A 26,186-nucleotide genomic window follows, 5' to 3' on the forward strand; every position below is an offset into this window, starting at 1 on the left:
ATGACGCCCCCCCCACTCCTCCCCATCCTTCCCTCAGCCAGCCCAGCTCCACCAGGCCACTCCTTCAGCCAGCGGAGGCTGAAGGAGCAGCCTAGCAGGGCTGCTGCAGGGCGCCCTTCAGCCCGGCCCCATCAGGCCTGATGGTGGCAGCAGCTGAACACCCCTCCGCTCCACTAGGCTGCCTGGGACCACCGCTGGCTCAGGCAAGTGGGGCACAGGGGCGTAGCTGCCACAGGGTGCAGGGGGCATAGCTACCATGGAACACAGAGGAGGCGCGGGGTTCCATTTCGCCTCAGGTGCCATTTTTCCCCACTACGCCTCCGTGCAAGTCTGATATTTTAGTTCATTTAGTGTATTATTCATAGACCCTCATGTTTGATGGCTGAGCATCAACAGCACTTAGTAATAATTAATTTTAAGTATCTCATGTGAACCGTATGTAACTGTCAACATCCTGGAGACAAAAATGTCTTGCCCTTAACACAGGCTTAATGTGTGGATTGAAGCTTTTCATAGCTGAGGTAAATAACATTACATTAAGCCTCAGTTCAGGGGCTGGACATTTTTCTCTTTGGGGGTTTTATTTTTAAATATATTATTGCAGATTCTACCTGACTATTCTTTTATTAGTTTGATGACTCAAAAATAGCACCTCAGGAGGTACTGTTAAGAGGTGATCCTCAATAGATGTGTTAAGTACCTCATGAGAACTTGGAGATGGTAGAAGGACTGGACAGGCATACATGTGAAAAAACAGAATTTTGGAAACATGGAAACAGAGACAGCTGTAAGGTGGCAGAAACATGTGGGTAGTAATGGTACAGAATCTCTGTCTCATGATCTGACATGAGATATTTGGTCTGCTGCCCTGTAGCTATGTATCTTTGTAAATAAAGCAATTAAAAACCACTTTAGTACTCTCTCCTCCAAAAGGAAGCAACATGGGCAGTAATGCCATTGGAACTTCTTGCTCCTTGGAGAACCTTAAACCTATCAATATATTGATTTTCACATTAGTGTTTCCTATTTGCTTTGCCCCAAGGCCCAGTAATTTAGGTTACTATTTTTCCTCTGAAGCAGCTAATTCATCTTAATGACATACAGCTAGAAAAAGATTTATACTTCAAGATTTTTAACTACAAAACATAGATATTGGATGTGTGATGGATTCCAGGACTTTGCTAATGTGTAACTAAGCAGTGCCAACCTGAATATAAAGAGTTAACTTTGGAAGCATGAGAGAGAGAGAGGGAGAGGGAGAGAAAAAGAGAGAGAGATTGCTCCTGATTGGCTGGAGGAGAAAGTACCAATTAATCAGTGGGTGGTTAATTTGAACAGAAAAGACAGTTGGATGAAAGTTTTGGAGAGGCAGAGGCTCTGTGAAAAATTCTGTACTCTTGGCTGAAAGCTTTGCTTTCTGATGGTAATTGTCAGACAGATGTGGCTGGTCTGACCTATGTTCCCTGGTTGTTTAGCAGACAGACAGACAGACAGACAGACAGACAGACAGACAGACAGACAGACAGACAGACAGACGAATATGGTATATCTTTGGGAAAGATATGCTGAAAGAGAGAGGCAGTGAGGCTTCTAATTCAGTCAGTTCCCAAAGAGGAACAGGATTCTTCTGAGGGTCAGAAGGGAAAATCCTAATCATAATCCATGTGAATAGGGAATAATCTACTGGTAGATTATCCTTAGTCTGGTGTTAGATCAAACTGTCAAAGATTTTACCTCAGGGGAAAAGTATTCACTCAAGTTATCTACAGGTGATAGAGTTCTGACAATTCTTGTGTCTGGAGGCCAACAGACCTAAATAGAATTATAAAATCCTAAGGAAAACTGCCAGCATTTGATAGCTTTCTGTATATTAAGTTATTTGCAACATCTTGCCAGAGACTAAGAAACTGTCATCCTCTGGAGACCAAGAGTCTGGTAAGCTCAGACCAGGGCTGTTTCCGCACATGCACGGAAACGCAGCTTCACCGGCATGAATTGTGCCGGTGGAGGCTTGGGGACCATTTGTACGTTATCGTGCGAGCGGTCCCAACTTTCCCCCCAGCCGGAGGGGCGGCTCTGCACAGAGCCGCCTCTTGGTTGGCCCCCTCCACTGACCTTCCTGTCCAGTGTCACTCTGGAGGGCTGCAGGGACCCGCCCATGCTGCCCTCCGACCTCAGGGGTCAGAGGGCAGCGTGGGCGGGTCTCTGCAGAGTGATGCTGGACAGGAAGGTCAGTGGAGGCGACGGGAAAAGTTGCAACATCCAACCGGTGCGTTTCACACTGCGCTGGCGGGAAGACGCTGCTTTGCAAAAACCTCGCTCAACGAGCAAGGTTCAAAGAGGCGGCTTCACGCTACTCCAGGGCGGCCAGGACAGTGCTGCTGTGATGCAGCAGTGCCTCCTGTGTGAATAGCACCACAGGGACGGCGTTTTTGCTGTCCCTGGGGCACTGTATTCCGCCCGTGCGGAAAGGGCCCAGGTTGGGAACTAACAGAGGCTTAGCTCAGAGCAGTCAGCCCCCCTGCAGGCTCCGCAGGATGAACAACAGGTCAGCCAAAATTTAAAACCCGAAGTGCCTGCAGAACCAGACTGTGCACCAAGCCCTGCTGCAGCTGAAGAGCCTTAGGCATGTAGCTCAACTGAGCTCATACATCAGCATAGGGAACACTGCAGAGAGCTATTGTAAATTAAAAGGAAAAGCACATGCTTGCTGGCTCAGAAAAAACACCTCCTGTAGCAGGGAGAATCAGACTCCTTGATGGATGAAGGCTAGTGTCACTGCAGGCCCTACATTGAGGAGGACTGCAGAGCATAGCAGCCTGGACGCAACAAAGCATGTGACAGCTATATCACACCCCCACCTGTTGACTCTGTGGACTCTGACCCTCGGACCAAATCTCTTGATGCTAAAATTGTTTAACCAACTCTCAACGTGACTCCTGAAGTCAGTTCCATGCTTCTCTGTGAGATGCAGCTCTCTGTTGCAACCCAATAACCCTGGCCAGCACCCTAACTCAGGATAGAAACACGCCCAGCTTTTATAACAAAGTAGCTATATTGAAGCCACAACCCAGTTCTGTAAATAACTACCTAATATTGAAAATTACTAATTTTCTCTTTGTGACAATGCCATACAACTATACTCTTTCCCACCAAAAGGTGACAGTATAATTGTATATTAATCTGCAATTCCCTGGACCTTCTTTGTTCTAGAATGCTCCGCTTGGGTCCCAGTGCTTTGGAGACAGAACTAGGCAGGCACTAAGACCCAAGCACAGCATTCGAGAACAAAGAAGATGCAGGAAATGGGGGATTAATATACAACTCTACTGTCATCTTTCAGTGGAAAATACTTTTCTCTGGTTCCTTTTTTAACTGCCCAAAAGACTATAGTGTCACTTCATTTCTGACAAGGAATACAGTGGTGAAATACAGCGACTCTACAACTTTCTAGGAAGGTCCTTAGGAGTGAGGGGGGAAAGCCAACTTATTGACAAATATGTTTTAGTTTAAGGATAGGACAAGATTTGTATATCTTAATAACATCACTCACACGCTACTGTCAAAAGGCTTCTCAGTTCCTAAGGGCTTCTCAGTTCCTAAGGGGACAGACTGATTGTCTTTTGGAGGGAAAAATTTCCTCAGTGAGTCAGAAAGTATGGGGTCATTTGGTGGCAATGTCATGGTATGATATTACAACTCATAATAAAACATTTCCACCAATATTAAACATCAGCTTAATAAAGTAAAGAGACAAATTTTTGCAGAGAAAAAAATCCTCTCAGAAATAGCACATACTTGTAGAATAAAAGAGGCATGTTGGGATAGCACAGGAGAAACTTGAAATGATAAAGGTTGAAGCAGAAAAAGAAAAGGCTAAAGTTTAAGTAGAAAAAGTCAAGATTCTAGTAGAACAGTAGCAAGCTAGAATGGAGGCAAAAGTTCTGTTAGCTAAACTTTAGGCAAAGGAAGAGAAATGGCAGAAAAAGAGGGGGAAGCCAGGATAGAACATGAAGAAAAAGAGAGGGAAGAAAGAATGGCTCATGAAGAATAAATGCATAGATTTAAAATGCAGGAGGTATGGTTAAGATCAGAATTGTGAAGTCCCCAAGGGAATGGGGAATTTATCTCAGCAAAAATGAAAAAAAAATCCCACATTATCTAAAGGGGGGTGATGTGGAAGCATTTCTCTTTAGTGCCCACAAATCTGTGGTGTTCTTAGGTGTACTCAGATCTGAGGGAAGATCTGAGGGAAACCTCAAACTGTTTAATCTTTTCCTTGATACAACTGCCAAAATGCTGCTATAATGCTGCTACCTAATATGGCAAAGCAACACCACTGAATGGCGATCAAACACTTCTTGAAAACACACTACTTGAAAACAATATTATATATCATCATATCAACATCCTCTTGGTTCTTGAGAAGAGTAGCACTTCATACATATTGCCCCCCAACAATCCTTCTAATAGCCCTCTAAGGTAGATCAACAATATTATCTCATTATTGCAGATGGAAGTGAGGAGTTTGTAGTGGAGATGATAACAGTAACTTCCTATACTTATCTAGTAAGCTAATGAACAAGTTCAAATATTTTGCTCACAGCTTACACTCTAACAGTGCAAACTGCAGAGCCACACTACTCTACGCCTATTGATGTCACGGATTTAGAAGGGTCCATCTCTGCACTTAGAGATGGTACACTATCTTTTTGACTGTTCTGTGAAAATTCTGGAGAAGTGGTATTGTGGTTAGAAGATTTAAGACTACCAGTAGCAAAGCAGTGCATGGCATTAAAATAAAAACAAACAAAACCCATGCCAAATATAATGATTAAATATTACCTGGACTAGCACAAAGAACCTTTTCTTCCATCTTTTCCAGACATTTTTGCCAATGGCCCATAAATACCTAAAAAAAATGGAGGGGTTTAAGTAGGCAATTTCTATTAATCAGAATAAAATAACATTGAGTCAAAGACTGCTGAGCCAAGAAAGAAAACAAAGGCTCATTCCGCACATGCAGAATAATGCACTTTCAAACTGCTTTCAGTGCTCTTTGAAGCCGTGCAGAATGGCAAAATCCACTTTCAAACAGTTGTGAAAGTGGTTTGAAAACGCATTATTTTGCGTGTGCGGAAGGGGCCAATGTCACACTTACCTATAACTATGTTAATCGAGTATCTTCTGTGCAGGCATGCATGGGGCTGTGCAGGTGTGGCCAGCTGTGGAGAACTGATTTACAAGCTTAAGAGCTCTTTCCCTCCCCTCCATCCAAATCCAAGGGCTGGCCTTTTCCCCATCCAAACAATCACATATTGGAGGCAGGAAGTGTGCTTCTACCTCAATTCTCCAAATTCCTCCCTTAGGGAAATCAGTGGTTACCAGCCTACTGAGGGGACTGGAAGGAGGGATGCGTGCCTGCACAGAAGACTCCTGATGAACCACAGTTACAGGTAAGCGCAACTTTGTTTTCATCATCATGTCTTCAGTGCAGCCCCACATGGGAGAGTAGCAAGCTGACCAACCCTGGGATGGTCAGTGAAAAATGGACTGTAAAATTGCTCTCCCTACAGCTGCTTCATCAATATCTATAGTGCTTCATGAACATCAAAGGAATTGACCAGGTCGCTGCTTTGCAGTTATCTCACAGGTCTGTCCTGACTAGATACTGCTGAAGAACCCTGTGCTCTGGTGGAGTAGCCATGTGTGGGAAAGGGAAACTTCCTGTTAGTTGCTACATACACAAGCTTAATTATAGAAACCACCCATCTATAGATGGTCTGTGCTGAGGTAGCTTTGCTTTCGGTATCCCTCTGAAATACACAACCAAGTTTTGTATTTCCTGAATGATTATGTGCAGTCCAAATAAAATAATAATGTTCTCCTCAGATCTTGTTTATGGGGTGCCTTATCAGCTGTGGATTGAGAATTAGGAAGGAAGGCAGGAAAGACAATGCCCTGAGATGTGTGGAAACAGAAACTATCATAGGTCTAAACTCTAAACTGGGTTATAGGACCACCTTCTCAGAATGAAACCTAATGAAGGGGGAGTCAGAGCGAAGACCACCATGTTTCCTTACTCACATGGATGATGTCATTGCAAGTAAAGTGACCACTTTGTACAACCAAAAGGACAAAGTACATGTAGCTAATGTTTCAGAGGGTATAAGATGTGTCAAAACTGAATACATGCTCCACTGGGGAACCAGCATCTTTACTAGAGGAAACAGATTGTGAAGTTTCTGCATGCAAATAGCTTTTTGAAACCTTTGTTTAGTAAAGCTATTAATTTTTATATTGCTTTCGCCATTTGTGAAGGCGTATATACTCCAGTAAAGTCAATAGTTTGACTAGGCTGTACTTGGGACTTCTCCTGATCTACTCAAGTTATTGAAAACTTTCATAGTCAATTGCAACTGCACAACCAACCAAGCTTAAGAATTGCCTACAAATAGTCGTTCATCTTGGTACAGATAGCCTGAACAACCCTAAAGCCTCAGGTGGGCCACCACGACTGAAGGACATTTTGTGAACACATGAGGAGCCATGGCCAGCCCAAAGTGCCTGGCAGTGTATTTGTAAAGGCATGCATGATACTCAAACTTTTCCTGTTCTCCATTTCTTTGGTCCACATTTCACACATACATGAGGGTTTCAGAGGTGTTTACCCTCAGGTTCTTTCGTTTAAAATGGAAGTAACAGTGATCTGCATTAGATGGTGATTGGGAGGAAATTCTGAATAAAGTGTCGTGGTCTGAAAAGTCAAAGGTTGTAGCCTTTTTGTAACCTCAACTGATCACTGTTCCAGTCTGTTTTCTTTAGAGTACTACTAATTTTGTTTCCATGATCCCAGCCAATCAATGTTTACACATGGGTGCTGTGTGGTTTCCGGGCCTTCGACAATACAATGTTTACACAGTTATTGTGATCACATCAAGCAGCCAATGAGGGTTCGCCATACAACTTTTTAAAGCCAATTCAAAGATAGTGCTTTCTGAACTCATTTTAAATTGATTTCAGTATGACATCACATACTAAATCAAATTTGTGCACATAATCATATCAAGAAGCCAGGAAGCGTTGCCCTCAGTTTATGTGAGGAGACATTCTTATACCACTTCTGTGGGCAGTGTGCATCAGATGACTGAATGCTGGGGTCAAACAACAGGGCACAGCTGGGTTCATCAGGCTTGGTCAGTGAATGTAATCAGCAGTTTGGTAACAACTGCAGGAGACAAAATGTGGAATAGATGTCCTAACAAGTATGCTCTATCAAGGCAATTCTTATTTCATTATAGCAAGTTATTTTAATGGAGAAACAACAGTGGTGTAGATGGGCCTGTCATTAGGGACCATGGTTCATTTGTGTATGCTGCAAAAATCTTTCTTTTTATCCTTGAGAGCCAGAATGGTGTAGTGGTTAACAGCAGGCAGGGGCGGAGCGAGGGGGAACTGCATCCGGCCTGCCCCCACAACACCCTGGCCCCAACCCACCCCGGGGCATCATGCTCCCCCACCCAGTGAGCGCGACGCCACTGGCGTCATGCTCTCCCGCCCAGTGGGCGTAACGCCACTGAGAGAAGGTGGTCTCTAATCTGGAGAACCAGATTTGATTCCCCAAACCTCCACATGAGCAGTGGACTCTATCTGGTGTACCACATTCCCCCCCTCCTGTATTCCAGCTGAGCTGGGCTAGTCATCTTGGGCTAATAGCAGTTCTTCAGAACTCTCTCAACCCCACAAGGTGTCTGTTGGGGAGAGAGGAAGGGAAGCGAGTTTGTAAACCACCTTGGGTCCTCTTACAGGGGGCAAAGGTGGGGTAAAAATCCAAACTCTTCTTCTATTGGCAAATGATTCCTATTTTCCTACTCTGACACTATGATCTTGCAGAAAATTGCAAGTTTGTTTCAATGTTTAAAGTGTGGCACATTTTTCCATGAGGGGAATATATAGATCAAATAGATATGCTGGCTGTGTTTTCATGGCATGAAAATCAATGCTTGAAAAGTAATAATTTATTTATAAATATCAATGTGTCTGTTAGTTGCTCCTCAACATTAAAAAAACCTAATAACCAAAATTGAGACAGCTTTTAGCTGAAGAATTGAATTCACTGAAACTATTATTTGAGATAGTTGCTAATGAAAGGTTAGCCACTTACCTGGTTCTGGTTCTGTGGCTTGGGGCTGGGAGTGCAGGACATACAGGGCTTGTGTCCCTGTGTGTCCTGCATGGTAATTGGCTAAGTGTTTATAGTCAGTTGTTCAAACCCTTAGACAATTGTGTATAAAGATTACTTGTGTGTAGAAAAATAAGAAATCTGTGAAATAGATTCAAAATGACAACCATCATTTTAGATACAGGGGTAGTAAGGGAAAGTTACAGTGGAAAAGGCTGTTTTAGGTAAATAGGGGAATCCTAAGCTCTAAATCATAGGTAGTGCTTATGTAAAGACACTTTCCTGGTACATCTTTTGTACAGCATGGTGCAGCAGTTCAGAGTGGTGGGCTCTGATTTGGAGAACTGGGTTTGATTTCCCACTCCTCCACATGAGCAATGGACTCTTATCTGGTGAACTGGATTTGCTTTTTTCCCCTCCTGCACATGAAACCTACCCGGTGACCTCGGGCTATTCACAGTTCTCTTCAAACTCTCTCAGTCCCATGTACTTCACAAAGTGTCTGTTGGCGGGGAGGGGAAGGGAGGCCTTTGTAAGACACTTTGAGAAGCCTTGCAGGAGAGAAAAAAGGGTATAGAAGCTAACTCTCCTCCTGTTCTCCCTCCTCCTCAAATTCCTGCTTCTGGGGGCTGGTGGGTCTTGGCAAAAGTCTTAGGTTCTGGTGGATTTCTGGGCAAGGTGGGAAGGGAATTGGTGGCAATGAGCCTTTGGACCTAAGTTCCAATTTAAATTAATGCCAAGAGAAAAGATATTCCCTATGGATAGACTGACCAGACGTCCCGCTTTTGGCCTTTAAACAATTTGTCCCGTGTCCCGTGGTTTCTTCAAATTGTCCCGATTTTGGGGAGGCTGCCGCACTGCCTTCTGGGGCGCACGGCAGTGCGGCAGCCTCCTGCGCGCCCGGCCGCAGGAGCACACAGCCTTCTGGGGCTTGCCGTTTGCCGCTCTGCGCGCGCATGCGCATGCGGCTGCCTCCCCCGTCCCGGATCACAAAGGTGACCATTTGGTCACCTTACCTATGGAGCTGGTTTAAACCAGACCCCTTACCTGCACTGACACTATTTATATATCAGCTAGGGATCCACTTAGCATGATTAGTAGTTAAGGACCGAATCTAAATGAAATGCTGGCTGCATGAAACCTGGTTCAGTGCTTCCTGTTTGCCCAATGTCATGCCTAAATCAAGCCAAGATAAAACTGACAGGCATTTGGCCTACATGCTATACATTTATGTATAATTTAGCAGAAACACTCTAGGATGCATTATTTATGGTTTGATCAAAAGTCCTAGGAAGTTAGTGGGGAAATTGTAATTGACTTCAGAGAGGTCTTGATCATCAAATTTGTAAGAACAGGGCAGATGGCTTAATCAATTTAAATGTACTAAAGACTTCAAAATCAACTGTGAGTCAAAAGGAAATGTGACAAAAAGCCAAAGTTAATTAGCAGAATTACACTGTGAAGGTTTGAAGGAAATGTAGTATGAGAGCTGAATGAATTTCTTTTACAAATGACAACCAAATTTTCAGATGGGTCAGCTACTTATTACACATATGTCCAGAAATATGGATGAATAGGAAGTGCAAGAAAGAATAATTAAAATTGCTTGCTCTGTTAGGGTTGTTCATAAGGTTTAGGATAAGATCCAAAAGGCCTCACATACAATAACAATTTTATCTTGAACTTTCTGTTTCTAGAAGACCCCATAGAATTTGGGTACTGATCCTACTGCTAGGGTAATTTAATCCAGAATGCAACATTAGGTGCATGGTGAGGTTTTCAGATTTGTACATCACCATGCATGCAGCAGTTGTCCGTCAGCCTGCTGTTTTCTACCATTTTTATTTCAAAGGTTTGAAATGGAGTTGGGTACAATATGGAGATGTTGCCTGATCTGATAAATAAGTATTGCAAAATGCTTTGTAGCCAAAGAGTGCTGTGAAAAATTTAGATTGCTTTGAACTGAATTAACTCCAATAACTGTGTATTCCTCATATGCCTTAATTTTTTTTAAAAATAAAAAGATACATTTTGTTACTTATCTTGTGCCAAAAAGGTACATCAGGATGCAAGTAATTGTAATAGATTGTTTTTGTGAATGTGCTCTTGAAAAGACAGAAAAGAGACTGCTAGTCTGAGAATGCGCTATTGTAAGGCTGAACACACTCAAACAAAGTCGACTTGATGGAAAAGAACGAACTTTATTGATTTGTATCGCCCTAGCTACAGGGTGCTGGAACTGAGGGTTCTTGCCCTCAGTCCCGGTATATATGTGATGTGTGAGTGGGCAGTCCTTTGTAGCGGCGGGAAGTTTGGAGTTGAGGAAATGAAACATCCAGGGGATTAGGGGAAATGAAACTTGGGCCTGGCAGCTATACGAAAAAGTTACAAATAGAGAAATAATGCTTTTTTAAAAAAACCAAGGGCAATTTCCTTGTTCTTTTTTTGGCACAAGATAAATAACAAAACGCTTGGTACATTCAATAGAAACATAGGGCCGGACTTTTAGGATGGCATATCACAGGCTGCTAAAATAATCATTCTCACGAGCAAGCTTACTGGTTCATCTTTTATATATATTAACCTTGCTAATATTAGGCATCCATATGTAATCTTGGGGGAAAGGAGAGAAGCTCTACGTTCTCTAACCTTTGTAAACCACGTGCCAAAGTATAACCACAGCTGTCTGAGTCAAGAAGGAAAAAAAGCTTACCCAGAATGCTTCATGTTTTGAGGTTTATCCATTCGGACGGCAAGTTTGATTTTCAGATCATGATCAGGGCAGTTTTTGGAAACAGCCATTTTGTGCCACTCAGATTGTTTTGGACTGTTAGGTGTTGGATGAAGAACCACCTGAATGGGACAAAGATCAGAAAATAAATTCTTAGCGGATTTGTTGAGAATGAAAATTTGACTTTCAAATGCTCCTGTTAATGGATTGGGTATTCTCTGATTCTGCCACAACTCTGCCATACTATTATAATAAAACAGCAGATGAACATTCTGGGAGGAAGGACTGTGGCTCAATAGTAGAGGACTTTCCCCCCATTGTTAAGGTCCCAAACAATCCAGGGCATCTTTAATTAAAAGGACATGAAGTAGCAGATACCAAGAAAAGCTTTTCTCTATCTGTGAACTGGAAAGTCACTGCCAGTCCAAGTACACGATACTAACTTAGGTAGACCAGTGTTCTGACTTGGTACATGGTAGCGTCAAATGTTTAAGTGAGATATATTTATTTATTTTATTTATGGGATTTCTATACCGCCCAATCCCCAAAGGGCTCTGGGCAGTGTACAACATGGATTCCACGTACAGTATATAAACAAAACCCCATTAAATTAAAATGTAAGTTTAAAAGTTTAAATATTTAAAATGCAGCAATAATTCAGTAAAATGGCATCAGCAATACCCCAGATTAAACCCTCCCAAAAAAGGGGGAACAAGACAGTAACAAAAGTGGGTCCCCTAGATGACAGGGGGACTCCGAAAACCGGAGGAATAGAGTAGAAGGGGCACTGTTATATACACATATATAGTCAGACTAAACTGTTCCGTAACACATAGAATCTCTACAGACTAGAAACAGTAAGACTGTAAGGAAAGACAGACCCTCCATGTCATTTAACCAATAGCATACTTGTGACAATGTGACCCTTTCCTGAATACTATTGACAGCTTGTATTCATATACTTTGAGTAGAAAGGGACTCTTCCTTAGACGGCTAGAGTGTACGGTGATTCCTGCTGGCCAGAGCAGATCCAAACAATCAAGTTTCTTAAGGCCTACAAGTTCTGAATCTGACTCCCTTCCCAGAAATCTAAAACAAGGGAACAGATTTTAGTATGCGCAATTTTCGCTCAAAAGGGTTTGCTCTTTCAAGTGAAGCCAATGATTTCCCTATGTTATTTATTTATTTTATTTATTGGTTATATTTATATACCGCCCTCCCCCGGAGGGCTCAGGCACATCTTCAAACTATACATTTATTACACAAGTTGAGATTATCAAGCAGGAGAGTTTTTGCCACACGTCAGATTTTGTGTGAGATTCTGTAAGCACAGAATTTCAGAAGACAATGAGCTTTGATTCTACCCTCTAATTTGAAAGCGCTCTTCTTTGTGACAGGTATGTGACCCACAGGCAGAGGAGAGGCTTTTATCGTTTCATTTAATTGCAGGATTTTGAATGCAACTAATCTATCAAGTATCGACGTCTTGCGAAGAGAAACAAAATATTTCAGTTTCCTTTTCACGTGAGCAATTTAAAAATTCACAATTAAGGAAAAGACTGCATTGCATCAATTTGAAGGAAGCATTACAGTTTTTTTTAAAAAGTCATCAAGCACGACAAGAAGAAAGCATACAAATTATAACTGCCAGTAAGTTAATTCATAATTGCAACTGTTGATTCATAACACAAAAAAAATGGAAAACACCTATATTTATAAGCAAGGAGGGATGTTTCATTATTTGATAGGAAGAAGTAAACTTGAATGTGGGTTGGAAGCAAAGCAAATGGAAGGATAAACAGTTTAAATTACACGACCATAAACAACCCAAAAATAATAATAATAAGAGTTTGGATTTATACCCCCCCTTTCTCTCCTGTAAGGAGACTCAAAGGGGCTGACAATCTCCTTGCCCTTCCCCCCTCACAACAAACACCCTGTGAGGTAGGTGGGGCTGAGAGAGCTCCGAGAAGCTGTGACTAGCCCAAGGTCACCCAGCTGGTGTGTGTGGGAGTGCACAGGCTAATCTGAATTCCCCAGATAAGCCTCCACAGCTCAAGTGGCAGAGCGGGGAATCAAACCCGGTTCCTCCAGATTAGAATGCACCTGCTCTTAACCACTATGCCACTGCTGCTCCTCAACTTCTCCTCTTGTAACTGAAAAATGGTACAGAAGGCATTTGATGCCTACTGGTATCTGTGAGTGGGATAGCACAGCATATAAAAGCAGTGGAACATGAAGCAAACCAGGTTTGGGGCAATGTCCCTCTATCAGACACATGTTTGGAGGAAAACTGTTCAGGAAAATACAGGATGAAAAAGGATCTACTGTACATCCCAACTTTACTCCACGATTTATTGGGATTTTAGGACATAAATTGCCCAAAGGGGTAAATTTGATCTGATAACTAGTAGATGAATATAGCTTCCAAATAGGTATAGTAGCCATTTATTGATATTAAGTTTAGATAGCTTATCCCAAAGAAGGTGCCTGGGAATAGAATGGAATGCTCCCTTTAGGTTAAGAAAAGTCATAAATCTTTATTCTGTTCCATCCAGTGTATCTGTTGATCAGATGGGTAAAAAAATGCAATGATCCAATATGGATTTAACTTGAAAAAAGCCAACTTGACTGGGGCCCAAAATTCTTTCTTCAGACATCCAGATGATAAGTTTATTTAACAGGTGTGTGACATATATCTTCCCCACAACTGAAAGAAGATTAATGGGCTTATAATTAGCCAGCAAGGAATGGTCTTCCTTTTTGAAAATTGATACTATGATTGTATTTGTCCAGGAATTGGGAATTGGATCAGTTCCGTCAATCAAAGGGCAGTCAGAAGGGGAACCCACCAATCCGAACTTTGAAACATTCATGAGAGATCCCATCCTTACCTGAAGAATGTTTCATGCAATGTTTCTAGCAATAATCTGCCTCTAATTATTGTTTAAATATGTTATGATGAGTGATTGAAATCAATACAGATTCCTTTGACTCCAGTAGATGCATTCTATTAAATCATACTTTCTCTACATTTTTTATTCATTGACTATGGTCAAAACTACTAAGCAGATACACCTGTAATTTAGAAGCTGCTTCTTCCCATATGTCACACTACAATCTGCATGGCTGACCAGGGAGATTTCTTGGAAATGCTCTTCCAGTCATCAGGTAAAAAGAAGGGAAGTTTGCACAGAATCATTCTGTAGGAGATATTGGCCAAAGATTGAACAGAGATATCCTTGTTGTGGTGAAGGTACCACCTTCTGAGTTGGTGTTTGCAGATTATGCAGGATCAAAATAATGAAGCATCTTAATCATAATCAGTACTTTTTTAAATGGAAAAGGTGCCATTACTCATATACAAAGTTGCACTGATTTCTATCAATTCCTCCCTCCCTCTTTCAGCAGAAAGCGTGGTCTAGAGAACTGCTGTGCCTCTTTCATTTGGGGGAGAGATTATAACAGTAATTGAAAGAGCTTTACCAAAACCAGCAATCTTTCAAATGTGTGCCTGTAAGAAAGAGCGAGTTAATGGGCAGAGTTAAGAAAACCAGGAAAAGTAGATGCGAAAGAGTTCAGCAGACAAGCCGTGCAACAGAAATGCAAGGAGACCTCGCTACAATGCCAAGAACCCTGAAGTAAGCGTTCCATGCATAACGGGCTCTAGAGTGGTTGACTTGTATGCCAAAGGAGTAGGGGCCGCACAACAGATCCGTTCCTTTCAGTTTAGCAATGCTGTATTTTGCAGTACAAATGAGGAAGTGTACCGAACACCGTGAGTTTTCTGTAGCATGTATACAGCTAATTTTAATCGAACAGGTTTATAGTGCAAACAGATTGACAATAATACGCTGGCATTTATAAAGATTGTTTGTGTTAGAAAACAGCAGTGAAGAAGATCCCCACGGAACCTTTTCTGAAAGTCTGGTCTTTCTTTCTCTGACGGAATAGGGCAAGCTGGCACATGATAATAACAACTTGGTAGAGTCCTGAGAAAAGGTGCTGTTACCCAGTATTGATGAGTACTTTAAGAAAGATGAAGAAAAAGCCGATCAGATGCCCGCGTTGGGGGGTGGTGGTGGTCCACAGCATTCCCAGGGGGTCAAGGTATTCCCTCCCAGTGCTTCAGGCCAGGAATATGGTGACCTGGCCTTTGGATTTATGTCACCCTTTGGGTGGTTTAAGTCCTGTAAGCCCTATGGGGCATTCTGGCGGTAGAGGAATTTTGGAGTGTTTTTTTGCTCTACATGCCTCTGGAAAGCCCCCTTGGAGGTGGCTGTGTGGAGCCGCATTGGTGCTGTGTCCTGCTGCCTCTGGCTTTATGAATCATGGTTATCATGGGATTGGACTGTTAGCAGAGAAACGATTGCTCAGAATTATAAAAATCCAGGGACCCTTTATTTCATTTCAGCCCTGCTTCCAATGCGATATTACTGCCTTCCTCTGCTCACCACCTAAAATAGTTTATATTTGAATAGCTAAATCATGGACAAAAGGCTGTTTTGGATAGAATAAAAATTAATCCCCAAATCCACCTCCTCAGCTATAAAGCACAGCTAAGTGTCATTTACCTGACAAGACATACTTTGGACATGAAGAGTCTCCCTTTCAAGTTATTTGGCCAATGAGAAAGCACAAGTGATTCTCAGCTGAAAGCGAGGGATGGTTTTTAAGAATGAAATGAAGAAATCTACAAAATTATCAGCTCAGTACTGAATATTGAGCAGTCGATATAGTTATTTGGTCAGAAGGCAGGGGGCAGTTTTAACCTATCTGGTTTGTTTAGCACACTGTGAGGGTGAGTGGGTGGGGGAGTCTTTTCAAGAGGGTTAAAAAATTATTGAAATCTAGAAGAGCAGTTACAAACTGAAGAGTGAAAAAAGTCAGCAATAATAAAAAGGGAAATAGATTTAAAACTGGTATCATTTTATGAAATAGCACTGAGTTTTATGATGACTTGCTCAACATCTTGGCAAATAACTCTGACTTTTTTTGAGTCTAGTCCCAAAGTCAAACAGCTTGAAAGGCACATTCCACTCCCTCTTTTTATAGATAGATTTTTATAGATAGAAATTAACAGAACGGAGAAAAGAAAACAGAATCTAATCATGGTTACAGCTAGTTGTAAAAAGGAAGAGAGGAAACAAACTTATACCTATAATATTATATTAAAAAAACAATTACTGATAATAGCTGTTGGGTTCATTGTGTCCATGCCAGCAGGCAACCGGCAAAAGTTTTATTTGGTATATCACTTTTTGCTTACTCCAGGGTTACGTAGTGTGGGATGAGTTAGTTTCTTTTGAGAACTCAGCAAGAATTTTTGGGATGTCCATCAGATTGGCTTGGGTTGGATTCATTTTTTGCTTGCTCCATGCCATCACATCTGGGTGGTTTAGTTAAACAGACCTTGTTGTAGGACAGATGTGCCCCTAGCTAAGTTGGCATGAATAGTATGGGTTACGGTCAAGTAGATACAGAAATCTCTGAGGCATCTCATGATGCAAGGAATGTACCAAAGGAAAGTGAATATTGGCTATTTCTGTTTAAGGGCTGTAGAGAGGATGACCCCTTGGTGCTGAGCAATATCTGTCGAACCCTTGCTGTCGTACAGGCTCAGCATCTCTTGACACAAGATCTGAACAGATAGTGAGAGGAGAAGCACAGCAGTATTTGTTGCACAGAGTCTTCAGCCGAGGTGGTCTTTCCACTATACCAGCAGTAGTGGCATAGTGGTTAAGAGCAGTTGCACTCTAATCTGAAGAACTGGGTTTGATTCCTTGCTCTGCCACTTGAGCTGTGGAGGATTATCTGGGAAACTAGATTAGCCTGTGCACTCCAACACATGCCAGCTGGGTGACCTTCGGCTAGTCACAGCTTTTTGGAGCTCTCTCAGACCCACCCACTTCATTGGGCATTTGTTGTGGGGGGGGGGGAGGAGATTGTAAGCCCCTTTGAGTCTCCTTACAGGAGAGAAAGGGGGGTATAAATCCAAACTCTTCTTAATAGGTATGGGTTTGAATTAACGCACTATGGCTCATTCCGCACATGCAGAATAATGCACTTTCAAACTGCTTTTAGTGCTCTTTGAAGCTGTGCAGAATAGCAAAATCCACTTTCAAACAGTTGTGAAAGTGGTTTGAAAACGCATTATTTTGCGTGTGCGGAAGGGGCCATTGAGTGAATGGGGTGAAGTAAAGGTTAATTCAAATATTTAAAGCACTTCTAAGGATGAGACTTTTAATAAACCTTGCGTGTATGTTAAGTGCCATTAAGCTACCTCCAACTCCTGATGACCCTTTGCATTAGTGTCCTTAAAAATGTCCTACTGTTGCTTAACCCATGATTTTGTCTTGTGGCTTTAGCTTGTGGTACATGTTCAAACAGCAAGCACTGAAATTCTAAGAGTTTCGTTCTCGGGAGTGGGATTTGGAGTGACACATGGGAAAATATACTATTTTGATATCAAAATGTCAATGGCTTGCAACTCCTCAGACCACAAGTACCCTTGACTTTCCTATTTTTAGATCTAGTGTGGAAATTATGGTGCAGTGGCATAAGCAGTGAATATACTAAACATATATTTGTATGCACTATATTGATTTTTATTGTGCTGACTGGTATCATGTTATTATTTTTATTTGATATGGATAAATTGTTGAATTTAAATTGGATGCGACTCACAAGATCCTTTTTACCTGGGGTAATTCCATGGCTTCTATATTTTTAGCCCAGCTGGTTCTTCAGATTTGTAAGATGCTTTTAGACACCTTTCAAATCAAGTTGTTTGGCACTTTTCTAGCAAGGCTTACTGAACTGTAAAATAAATGCACACCCACACACCCAGGACATGTAACTCTCCTACGTCATTCTGAGAATGCATTTTATAAACAAATCAACAGATCTGTGAACAATACAATAGGACCCTATGGCTTGGATTCACTGGATGGATTTGTGCACAAAATGAATTTCATGGGATACTTTTCTGCCTCCCCTCTGCTTATGCAATCCATAATGCTTCTAGAAATGCGGCTGATGAGGTGTGTAAGGGGACCACAGGGACAACATAGTGGAGGTATGAAAGGCCTGCTGAGAGAGGGTGAAACTGGAAAAAAATGCCCATTCCCTTATGCACACCGAAATTCTCCAGTAGATCCAACCCAACAGAAATAGATAATTCAATTTGTGCCACTCCTCCAAATATGACTGTGGCAAAATTTTCACGTGCCTGGAAAAGAAAGTAGAGGCACAGCCTAGGACATAGGTGTCAAACTTGCGGCCCTCCAGATGTTATGGACCACAGTTCCCATAATCCCCTGCCATTATCATGCTGGCAGGGGATGATGGGAACTGTAGTCCATAACATCTGGAGGGCCGCGAGTTTGACACCTGTGGCCTAGGAGAAGAGAGTCTCCTCACACCATTCAGAGAAAGCACTACAGATGCTCTGATCAACTGCCAGTCATTCTGCCACAAAGAAGAAGAAGAAGAAGAGTTTGGATTTATATCCCCCCTTTCTCTCCTGCAGGAGACTCAAAGGGGCTTACAATCTCCTTGCCCTCCCCCCCTCACAACAAACACCCTGTGAGGTAGGTGGGACTGAGAGAGCTCCGAGAAGCTGTGACTAGCCCAAGGTCACCCAGCTGGCGTGTGTGGGAGTGCCCAGGCTAATCTGAATTCCCCAGATAAGCCTCCACAGCTCAGGCGGCAGAGCGGGGAATCAAACCCGGTCCTCCAGATTAGATACACGAGCTCTTAACCTCCTACGCCACCGCTGCTCGTATTTAAAGAGACCTCCTATTTAAAGAGAGAGATGCTCTTTAGGTACTAGTCTTAAAAAAAAGTGGAGCAGAGGGAAGGTGGGGGGAGGCTGAGGCAGACAGAAAATTCGTTGGCAATTATGTCTGCCACCAAGATAAATTGTGCAGCTGCAGGCTTTGTGGGGGAAAAAAAAATCAATGACAACTAATGCAACTGTCATAAAGCAGCCAAAAAGGAACATTCGGGAGCATTCTGTGCATAGCTGACAGCCCCAGGAAACAAACTGAATCACCAGAAGGGGAATTGGTATTATGGACCTCAACAGCTAGGGAGAGAAAGGGGCAGGCTGTAGTTAATTCAGCAGAAATTCTGCTGCCAATCTTAAGGATTTTGAATTATTTACTAATCAGCCAGCCACTTGAGATAAGAAATCAATTCCCCTATCGCCCAGAATGTTTAGGTAAAACAATTCCCAAGGCAGACATTTGCCTTCTTGCAGTCTCTCACCCAAACTACCTGCAGCTTAAGAAAATTGCAACTGCCTCAGAAAGTGGGAAGTATCTAGCATGTGGACTTGGAAGATTGATTTCATTTGTCAGGTGAATGATCAATAAATAATTCTCTACAACAAACACCTGGAACCATTGATTGCTGACAGGGTGTAGGGAGGGTTTTATTGATTGGTCAGTCTTCACCTGGGTTATGTTTCATTGCCTTGACTTGGTTTGCTCCAGGTAATATCTCTGCTTGTTCAGCAACAAAAATAGAACTTTTGCATGACAGTTGCATGCAGGATATATAATCTGGGTGCATACAGCATACTATCCATTGAGCCTTGAAGTCAGCCATTTAGGAAGAGTTATGTTCACATCTCCCACTATTATAACAGAACAGAATAGTGCAGTGATGGTGAACCTTTTCGAGACCGAGTGCCCAAAATGCAACCCCAAACCCACTTATTTATCGCAAAGTGCCAACATGGCAACTTAACCTGAATACTGAGGTTTTAGTATAGAAAAAATGGTTGGCTCCAAGGCGTGCATTGCTCAGGAGTAAGTTTGGTGGTAGTCGGCGGCTTTGCTTTGAAGCAACTGTGCAACGCTTCGAATGGGTGAATCATGACCCCTAGGAGGGTTTACTCAGAAGCAAGCCCCATTGCCAGCAACCGAGCTTACTCCCAGGTAAAGGATCATGCTTAAGTTCTTCCCATGAAAATCAGTAGGGTTTAATAGCGCTTAACAGGGTTACCTACACTGCTTCCCCAAAACTAGGTCTTAGGTTTAATGCTAATAATCTCCCTGAAATAATTACACTATTATCACATGATGAACTCTGTGCACGAGTGCCCACAGAGAGGGCTCTGAGTGCCACCTCTGGCACCCGTGCCATAGGTTCGCCATCACTGGAATAGTGCTTACATTTTACATTTTGGTTGTTGTGCTCTCAATTTCTTCTCTAATGTTAAACAGACTATCTATATATTTAATTCCCAAGTGTGCTCCCCATCTACAGATAACGGAATCTGTGGATTAGGACCATATTTACCCAAAAGGGATATTTCTGAAAACTTGGGGACCCTCCACGTCTGAAGAAAAAACTGACATTTAAATTTGTCCCAAATAAAAAAAAAGTCTACGTAAGCACAGAAAACACATTTACCTCAGGTTGGTGGTGTTGGCACAGCCTGGCAGCAGAGGCCTCAGTGGCTCCCTGCAGGGGCCTTGGCACACCTATTCGGGGCAGTCTGAGTGAACCACCAAGAGGAGGGTTGGGGGGAAGCCTTGGTGTGCTGCCCAGACTGCTTTGAGCAAGCTGTCAACAGTGGGACTGTGGGGAGCAAAGGCTTGGTGCATCTACCTGGACAACACTGGGAGAGATGCCAAAAGTGGAGCTGTGTGTGTGGGGAAACCTGCAGAGAAAGGGGATGGGGGTGAGGGGACGATCAAGGAAGGTGCAAAACAGGATGGCTTGATCCCAATGAAAGTTAGTTTCAGGTAGCCTGTTCAAGGTTGACTCAGCCTTACATCCTGACGAGGTTGGTAAAACGAGTACCCAGCTTTATGGGGGTAAAGTGCAGGTGATTGGGAAGGCCATGGCAAACCATTTCGTAAACACAGTCTGCCTAGTAAATGTTGTGATGTGGCATCATCCCGTGGGTCAGTAATGACCCAGTACTTGCATAGACCCATCCACTGACCATTTTCTCATTCTATCAAACATAACTAAGTCATCCTGTTTTTTAGATCCAACTAAGAATTCCAAGGCAAGAGCCTTTGGTGGTCGCAAAAATAGGTAGAAAATTCTATGGAAGGCAAGGAGGAAGCATAAGTCACGTCACCTCAGAATAATTCAGAGAGGGGCCTTTCACAAGCATTGCAAACTGAGGGTCTCAGAAAGCAGCAAAAACTTTACAACCACCTGTAATAGTAATAATAGCTCTAATCCATTTTGTACTCCTGTTTCACCAATCGAAAGCTGATGAGCAATGCACACATCCCTCTATGTCTGAAGTAACGGCTTCGGTCAGTCTTTTTCATTGAAATAAACAAATTATCCAAGTAAATAAATACTATGCCCTCCACAACACTGTAACTTGCCTGATAAGCAAGGTGACCAGACGTCCCGCTTTTGGCGGGACAGTCCTGCCTTAAACCAATTTGTCCCACAGGGTTTTTTAACTGTCCCAATTTTTGGAAGGCTGCTGCACTGCCTTCTGGGGTGCTCCCGGTTCCCGCTCTGTCACAGGGTGGGAAACAGAGAAGCACCCCAGAAGGCAGTGCAGCAGCCTCCCGCGCATGCGGCCACAGGAGCACACTGTCACAGGGCGGGAAACTTGGGAGCGCCCCAAAAGGCAGTGCGCTCCAGTGGCCGCGCACGTGCTCGCGCACCCCTGGGTCCCAGTTTAAAAAGGTGAAAATCTGGTCACCTTACTGATAAGGTCAGAAAGGTTCCCACGCCAGTTATTCTGTAGAATGTGCAAAATGGAACCTTTCTGGACAGTATTCTTATGAAAGGGATACTATTGTTTTTACTGTCGGTTGAAAGTTTTATTTCTTTGTAATCTGCCTTGGGTCTCCGTGAGCAAGATGGGACTATAAATGAAGCAAATAAACAAACGATCGCAGATCACTGTGCTTAAAGAAATGCGGGCCAGTTGCCTGGACAGGAATCTTGGCATTTAGAAAGAGTCTTTACATGTCTTATTTTACCAATGTGTGTTGCTCTGAAATGAATGTCTTGTTCATGGGTATGTTTAGCCAGCTGTAATTCTGCCACTGAGAAGGCATGCCAAAGACAAAATAGCAAATGTTTTAAATTCCCATCACTGCAGGGTGGCAAGTCGGTGTTCTTTTGTGACCTGAATTTTAAACGCTGCTACTGCTGAAGCTGCAAACAAAACTGAAGAGGCTTCACGGCCCTTACCCGCCCAAGTTCTTTGTCTTCTAATGCCAGCACGCCGGTACTCTCGGTAAACAGCTTCACCTTCACGGCTGGAAGGGCATGCGTTGTGGAAAAGTCACCCTGAGTCCCCCATCTGTGGAAAGATCCACACCAAGAGCATTAGATTAGAAAAGGAGCCTGCGAACTTACCATTGTAACCTCAGGGCAGGAAAGGTTAACACTGATGTCACCAGCTATCACAGGCATCAAAAAAAGCAACAGGAGTGACATCGTGTTAATTAATTAAGTTGGTAAGAAAAACTGTAAGACAACAACTCAGCAATGTCACGAAGCCGCCACCAAGAAAACAAAGGAACAGCATGCGACTAAAGCTGAAAAGAGCCTTCACGTCTGTTTAGTTTACTGGTTACCAAAAGGAAGGTTGATGAAAAGACTTTTTGCAATGTGGGTTTGTTTAGAAGATACGAAGCTATCTGGATAGCTACCTGTCCCCCACTCCGTCAATGTCTGCATTCTGACAAAGCATCAATCAGTTCTACACAATGAGTTATCCAGTAGCACGATATGAATATGAATTAACATACAAGCATTCTCTCTTGACTGCCCAAATTCCCGGCGGGGGTGGGGGGTGGGGGTAGAAGAATGGTGTCTGGACCCCTCCACATCCAAAGCGATACACAGTGTCATGCTCAGCTAAAAAACGGGATATCCTCCAACAGCAGTGAAAAACCCCCATGCAACCCCATGGGCTGCACCACCCTTTTTGCTGGCATAAGTCCACACCAGCAAAAGGGAATGTTCCCGGGCTGAAAGGGTCCAGGAAGCTGACTGAAGTCAGCTCCACCCCCTGGTAATGCCCTCATCAGCACTGGGGCAGCCTTCTGCACCGGCGGAGGGCTGGCAGTGCAGCAGGGTTGGTGCCTAGCCATCGTATAGCCATGTAGCTCCCCAGTTCTAGCGTGAGTGGCATTTACACCATCACCAAGGTTACGCTGCATCCTGATCCCGACCCCCATCCCCACTCCACTCAGGACTGATCTGCTAGATTCCACTATCAAAACGAACTATGAAACTCCTGGAAATACATGCTGAAGCACAATAATACATTCAGGCATGTAGCCAATACATAATTTACTATACTGTGCTAAATGTTCTTTGCAGCCATATAATTCTGCAAATACAGAAGCATCCCATGGCTTTACACAACAATAAAAGAGTAGAATGCTACATAAACGGAACATGCTGCACATCACGCAGTGCTTAAGAGGTCTCCATAACATTTTACCACTTCTAATTAAATGGCAAATACTCAAAAAAAAGACAGAATACCTAATGGAGAAGTCATCAATTAAAAAAAAAAACAACAGAGACAGACTGAGAGGAAGAAGTAATATTTTAACAATCTCTATAATAAAAGCACAAGAGCCCCAGAGCACAGACTGGTAAGCTGCAATACTGTCGTGAAAGTTCTGCTCATGACTTGAATTTGATTCCTACAGAAGTCAGTTTCAGGTAGCCGACTCAAGGTTGACGCAGGCCCTTTCCGCACAGCAAATGTATAACAGGCTGCAGTCGGATAAAGTAACCCATTTTCCCGTTTCACATTTGCCTGCCTCCGTGCAGGCAGCGATTGGAGCCCACGGAAACAATACAGGTTGCTGTCGCACCTTCGCACGGAGGCGTGTCATCTGTGTGCTCAGTAAAGGGAAGGGAGGTCTTCATAAATGTGTGGCCTCTTTCCACCATCTCTGCGAGTTTCATGATGGGTTGTTTATGAACACTGAGGATTGCCAGTTCCAGGTTGGGAAGTCTCTGGAAATTTGGGGGGGTAGAGTCTGGGGAGAGTGGAGTTTGGAGAGGGGATGAACCTCACAGTAGTCTTTCTAACACAGTCATTTTTTTCCAGGTAAACTGACCTCTGTTATCTGGAGATCAGTTGCAGTAATGGGAGATCTCCAGGCCTCAAATAGAACTTGGCAACCATAATTCAGAGAGAAAAATTGAACCATGTGCTTTTCTGTTGAAATCGAGGGGAACTTCATTTTGACAGGATCCTGCCCTTCTTCTGCAAAACTCAGTCCCCTTTTTCCTGTGACATACAACAACTACGAATGCGACAGAACTTGGCTGTCATTTAATTTTTGTAGGGTTTTGCCAGACAAACTTTGCTTAAGATCCCAGCCTCTGAGACCTTCTCTATCATGTATGTTTAACTGAGCTTAATAATTCAGTGGAGGATTTTCCTGTACAATCCTAAAGGGAACAAAAGGCACTTTGTCATTATATCCGTGATGCTTTTGCAATAATCTTCACAGGCCATTTAATTTTGGTTTTTTGAACTTTTACTCTATGCTGCCATTTTTTTCAACAAAGAGTACATTTGTCTCAAGAAGATAGGGAAGTTCTCTTCTCTCTCCGTGAAACACATATATAGGGCTCAATAAATCCTGGCAAAATAACTAATATTGCCATTTTGTGTAACAAGATACCATGAAAAATGGTAAGGCTGGATATGAAAAAAAGCCAACCCATTCTATTTCTCATGCTGTCTTATTTATGAAAAGGGTTTGCTTTCGTCGTGGGATATAAATAACTACAGGTACAATACTAGTAGCCCAGTCCAGAATGGGGGAGGGGCTGAGGGGAGTTGTGGAGGCGACATGGGTCTGAGCTGATGGATTTGCTCTCTCCAGGGCACTTTCCCCGCCAGAAGGGCAAATCCACCAGTGGCCAGTCACCATGGCCCTCCAAGACACCTGAGTGCCATGTCAGCATTCCTGTACCCCTTGAGCTCCCTCTGGCACAGCAGAGACATTCTGAAGGCATGGCCAGGAGTGATGTTGGCTTCCTCCCTGGGCCTGTGAGTGGCATAAGTCCAGTGAGCCCAATGGAGGGCTTTCCAGTGGTGGGGAGGGTTTTTTTTGCCTCGCCACATCACTGAAAAGCTTGCTGGAGGCAGCAGTGCAATGCCACAGTGGTGCTGTCCCTGGCCACCCACGGGTCTTGATTGGGCTGCCAAGTGGCTTTCCTGAGAGTAAGCTCCACTGAATAAAATGGGATTTACTTCTAAGTAAGAATGTAAATTTAGATTGCAATCCTATGCAACACTGTTTCAAGAGCTAAAGTTTTTCAAGCCATTGGGCCCAATTTCTATCTATTGATCTCGTTTGTTTTGATCCACTGTTCCTTCAAGGAGCTCACAGCAACATACCCCTTGTTTTTCCTTCTCCTTGTCATCTCCACAACATCCCTGTGAAATGGGTTAGGCCAGTGGCGGCGAACCTTTGGCACTCCAGATGTTATGGACTACAATTCCCATCAGCCCCTGCCAGCATGGCCAATTGGGAGGGGCTGATGGGAATTGTAGTCCATAACATCTGGAGTGCCAAAGGTTCGCCACCACAGGGTTAGGCTGAGAGGAAGGATTAATTGACCCAAAGTCTCCCAGTGAGCTTCCATGGAAGTGTCCGGTTTCAACTCAGATCTTCTACAGCCTAGTCCAACTGTACCACATTGATTCTTTGGCCCTTTCCCCACTTACCCTAAGCCCCGTGCTACTCGAGGAGAGTAGCGCGGGGTCCCTCGGCACTCCCCACTGAGAGGGGCAGCGACAGCGCAGCCGCCCCGACGCTGATGCTGTCGCACCCCTCAACGCGAGGCATTCCTGGCGCTCTTTCAAAGGGATGCCCGGGCGCGCGCCATGGATGCCGCGCGCTGGGAATTGCCCTCGGAAAAGGGTAAGTGGGGAAAGGGCCATTATTGCATCTGAGTAAGTCTGGGATCAGGCTGAAGAGTTTATGAAGGAATATTCTTTCAAACCAGACAAGGTTTGCATGAGACACTGTTTGTATACAGCGTGGTATAATGGCTAAGAGCAGTGGACTCTAATATGGAGAACTGGGTTTGATTCCCCACTCCTCCACATGAGTCTTATCCGGTGAACTGGATTTGTTTCCCTGCTTCTGCACTGGAAGCCTTAGGCTATTCACAGTTCTCTCAGAACTCTCTCAGCCCCACCTACCTTACAAAGTGTCTGTTGTGAAGAGAGGAAGGGAAGGGGTGACTCCATACAGGAGAGAAAGTAGGGTATAGATCCAAACTCTTCTT

The 26,186-nt window shown here is 43.4% G+C and overlaps 1 protein-coding gene across 34 annotated transcripts in view; it reads right to left on the reverse strand.

Moving 5' to 3' along the window:
* The window catches only part of CADPS (calcium dependent secretion activator), a 492,336-nt gene that overhangs the window by 225,179 nt on the left and 240,971 nt on the right, over window positions 1-26,186 (reverse strand). For all 34 annotated transcript variants that reach the window (XM_048488307.1, XM_048488321.1, XM_048488334.1 and 31 more), the window contains 3 exons: window positions 22,101-22,212; window positions 10,896-11,035; window positions 4,846-4,912 (listed from right to left, as the gene is read on the reverse strand). In XM_048488307.1, coding sequence (XP_048344264.1) covers window positions 4,846-4,912; window positions 10,896-11,035; window positions 22,101-22,212 — 319 coding nt within the window. The remainder of the gene's footprint in view (window positions 1-4,845; window positions 4,913-10,895; window positions 11,036-22,100; window positions 22,213-26,186) is intronic.

Source organism: Sphaerodactylus townsendi, linkage group LG03, assembly GCF_021028975.2.
Source record: "Sphaerodactylus townsendi isolate TG3544 linkage group LG03, MPM_Stown_v2.3, whole genome shotgun sequence".
NCBI lineage: Eukaryota > Metazoa > Chordata > Lepidosauria > Squamata > Sphaerodactylidae > Sphaerodactylus > Sphaerodactylus townsendi.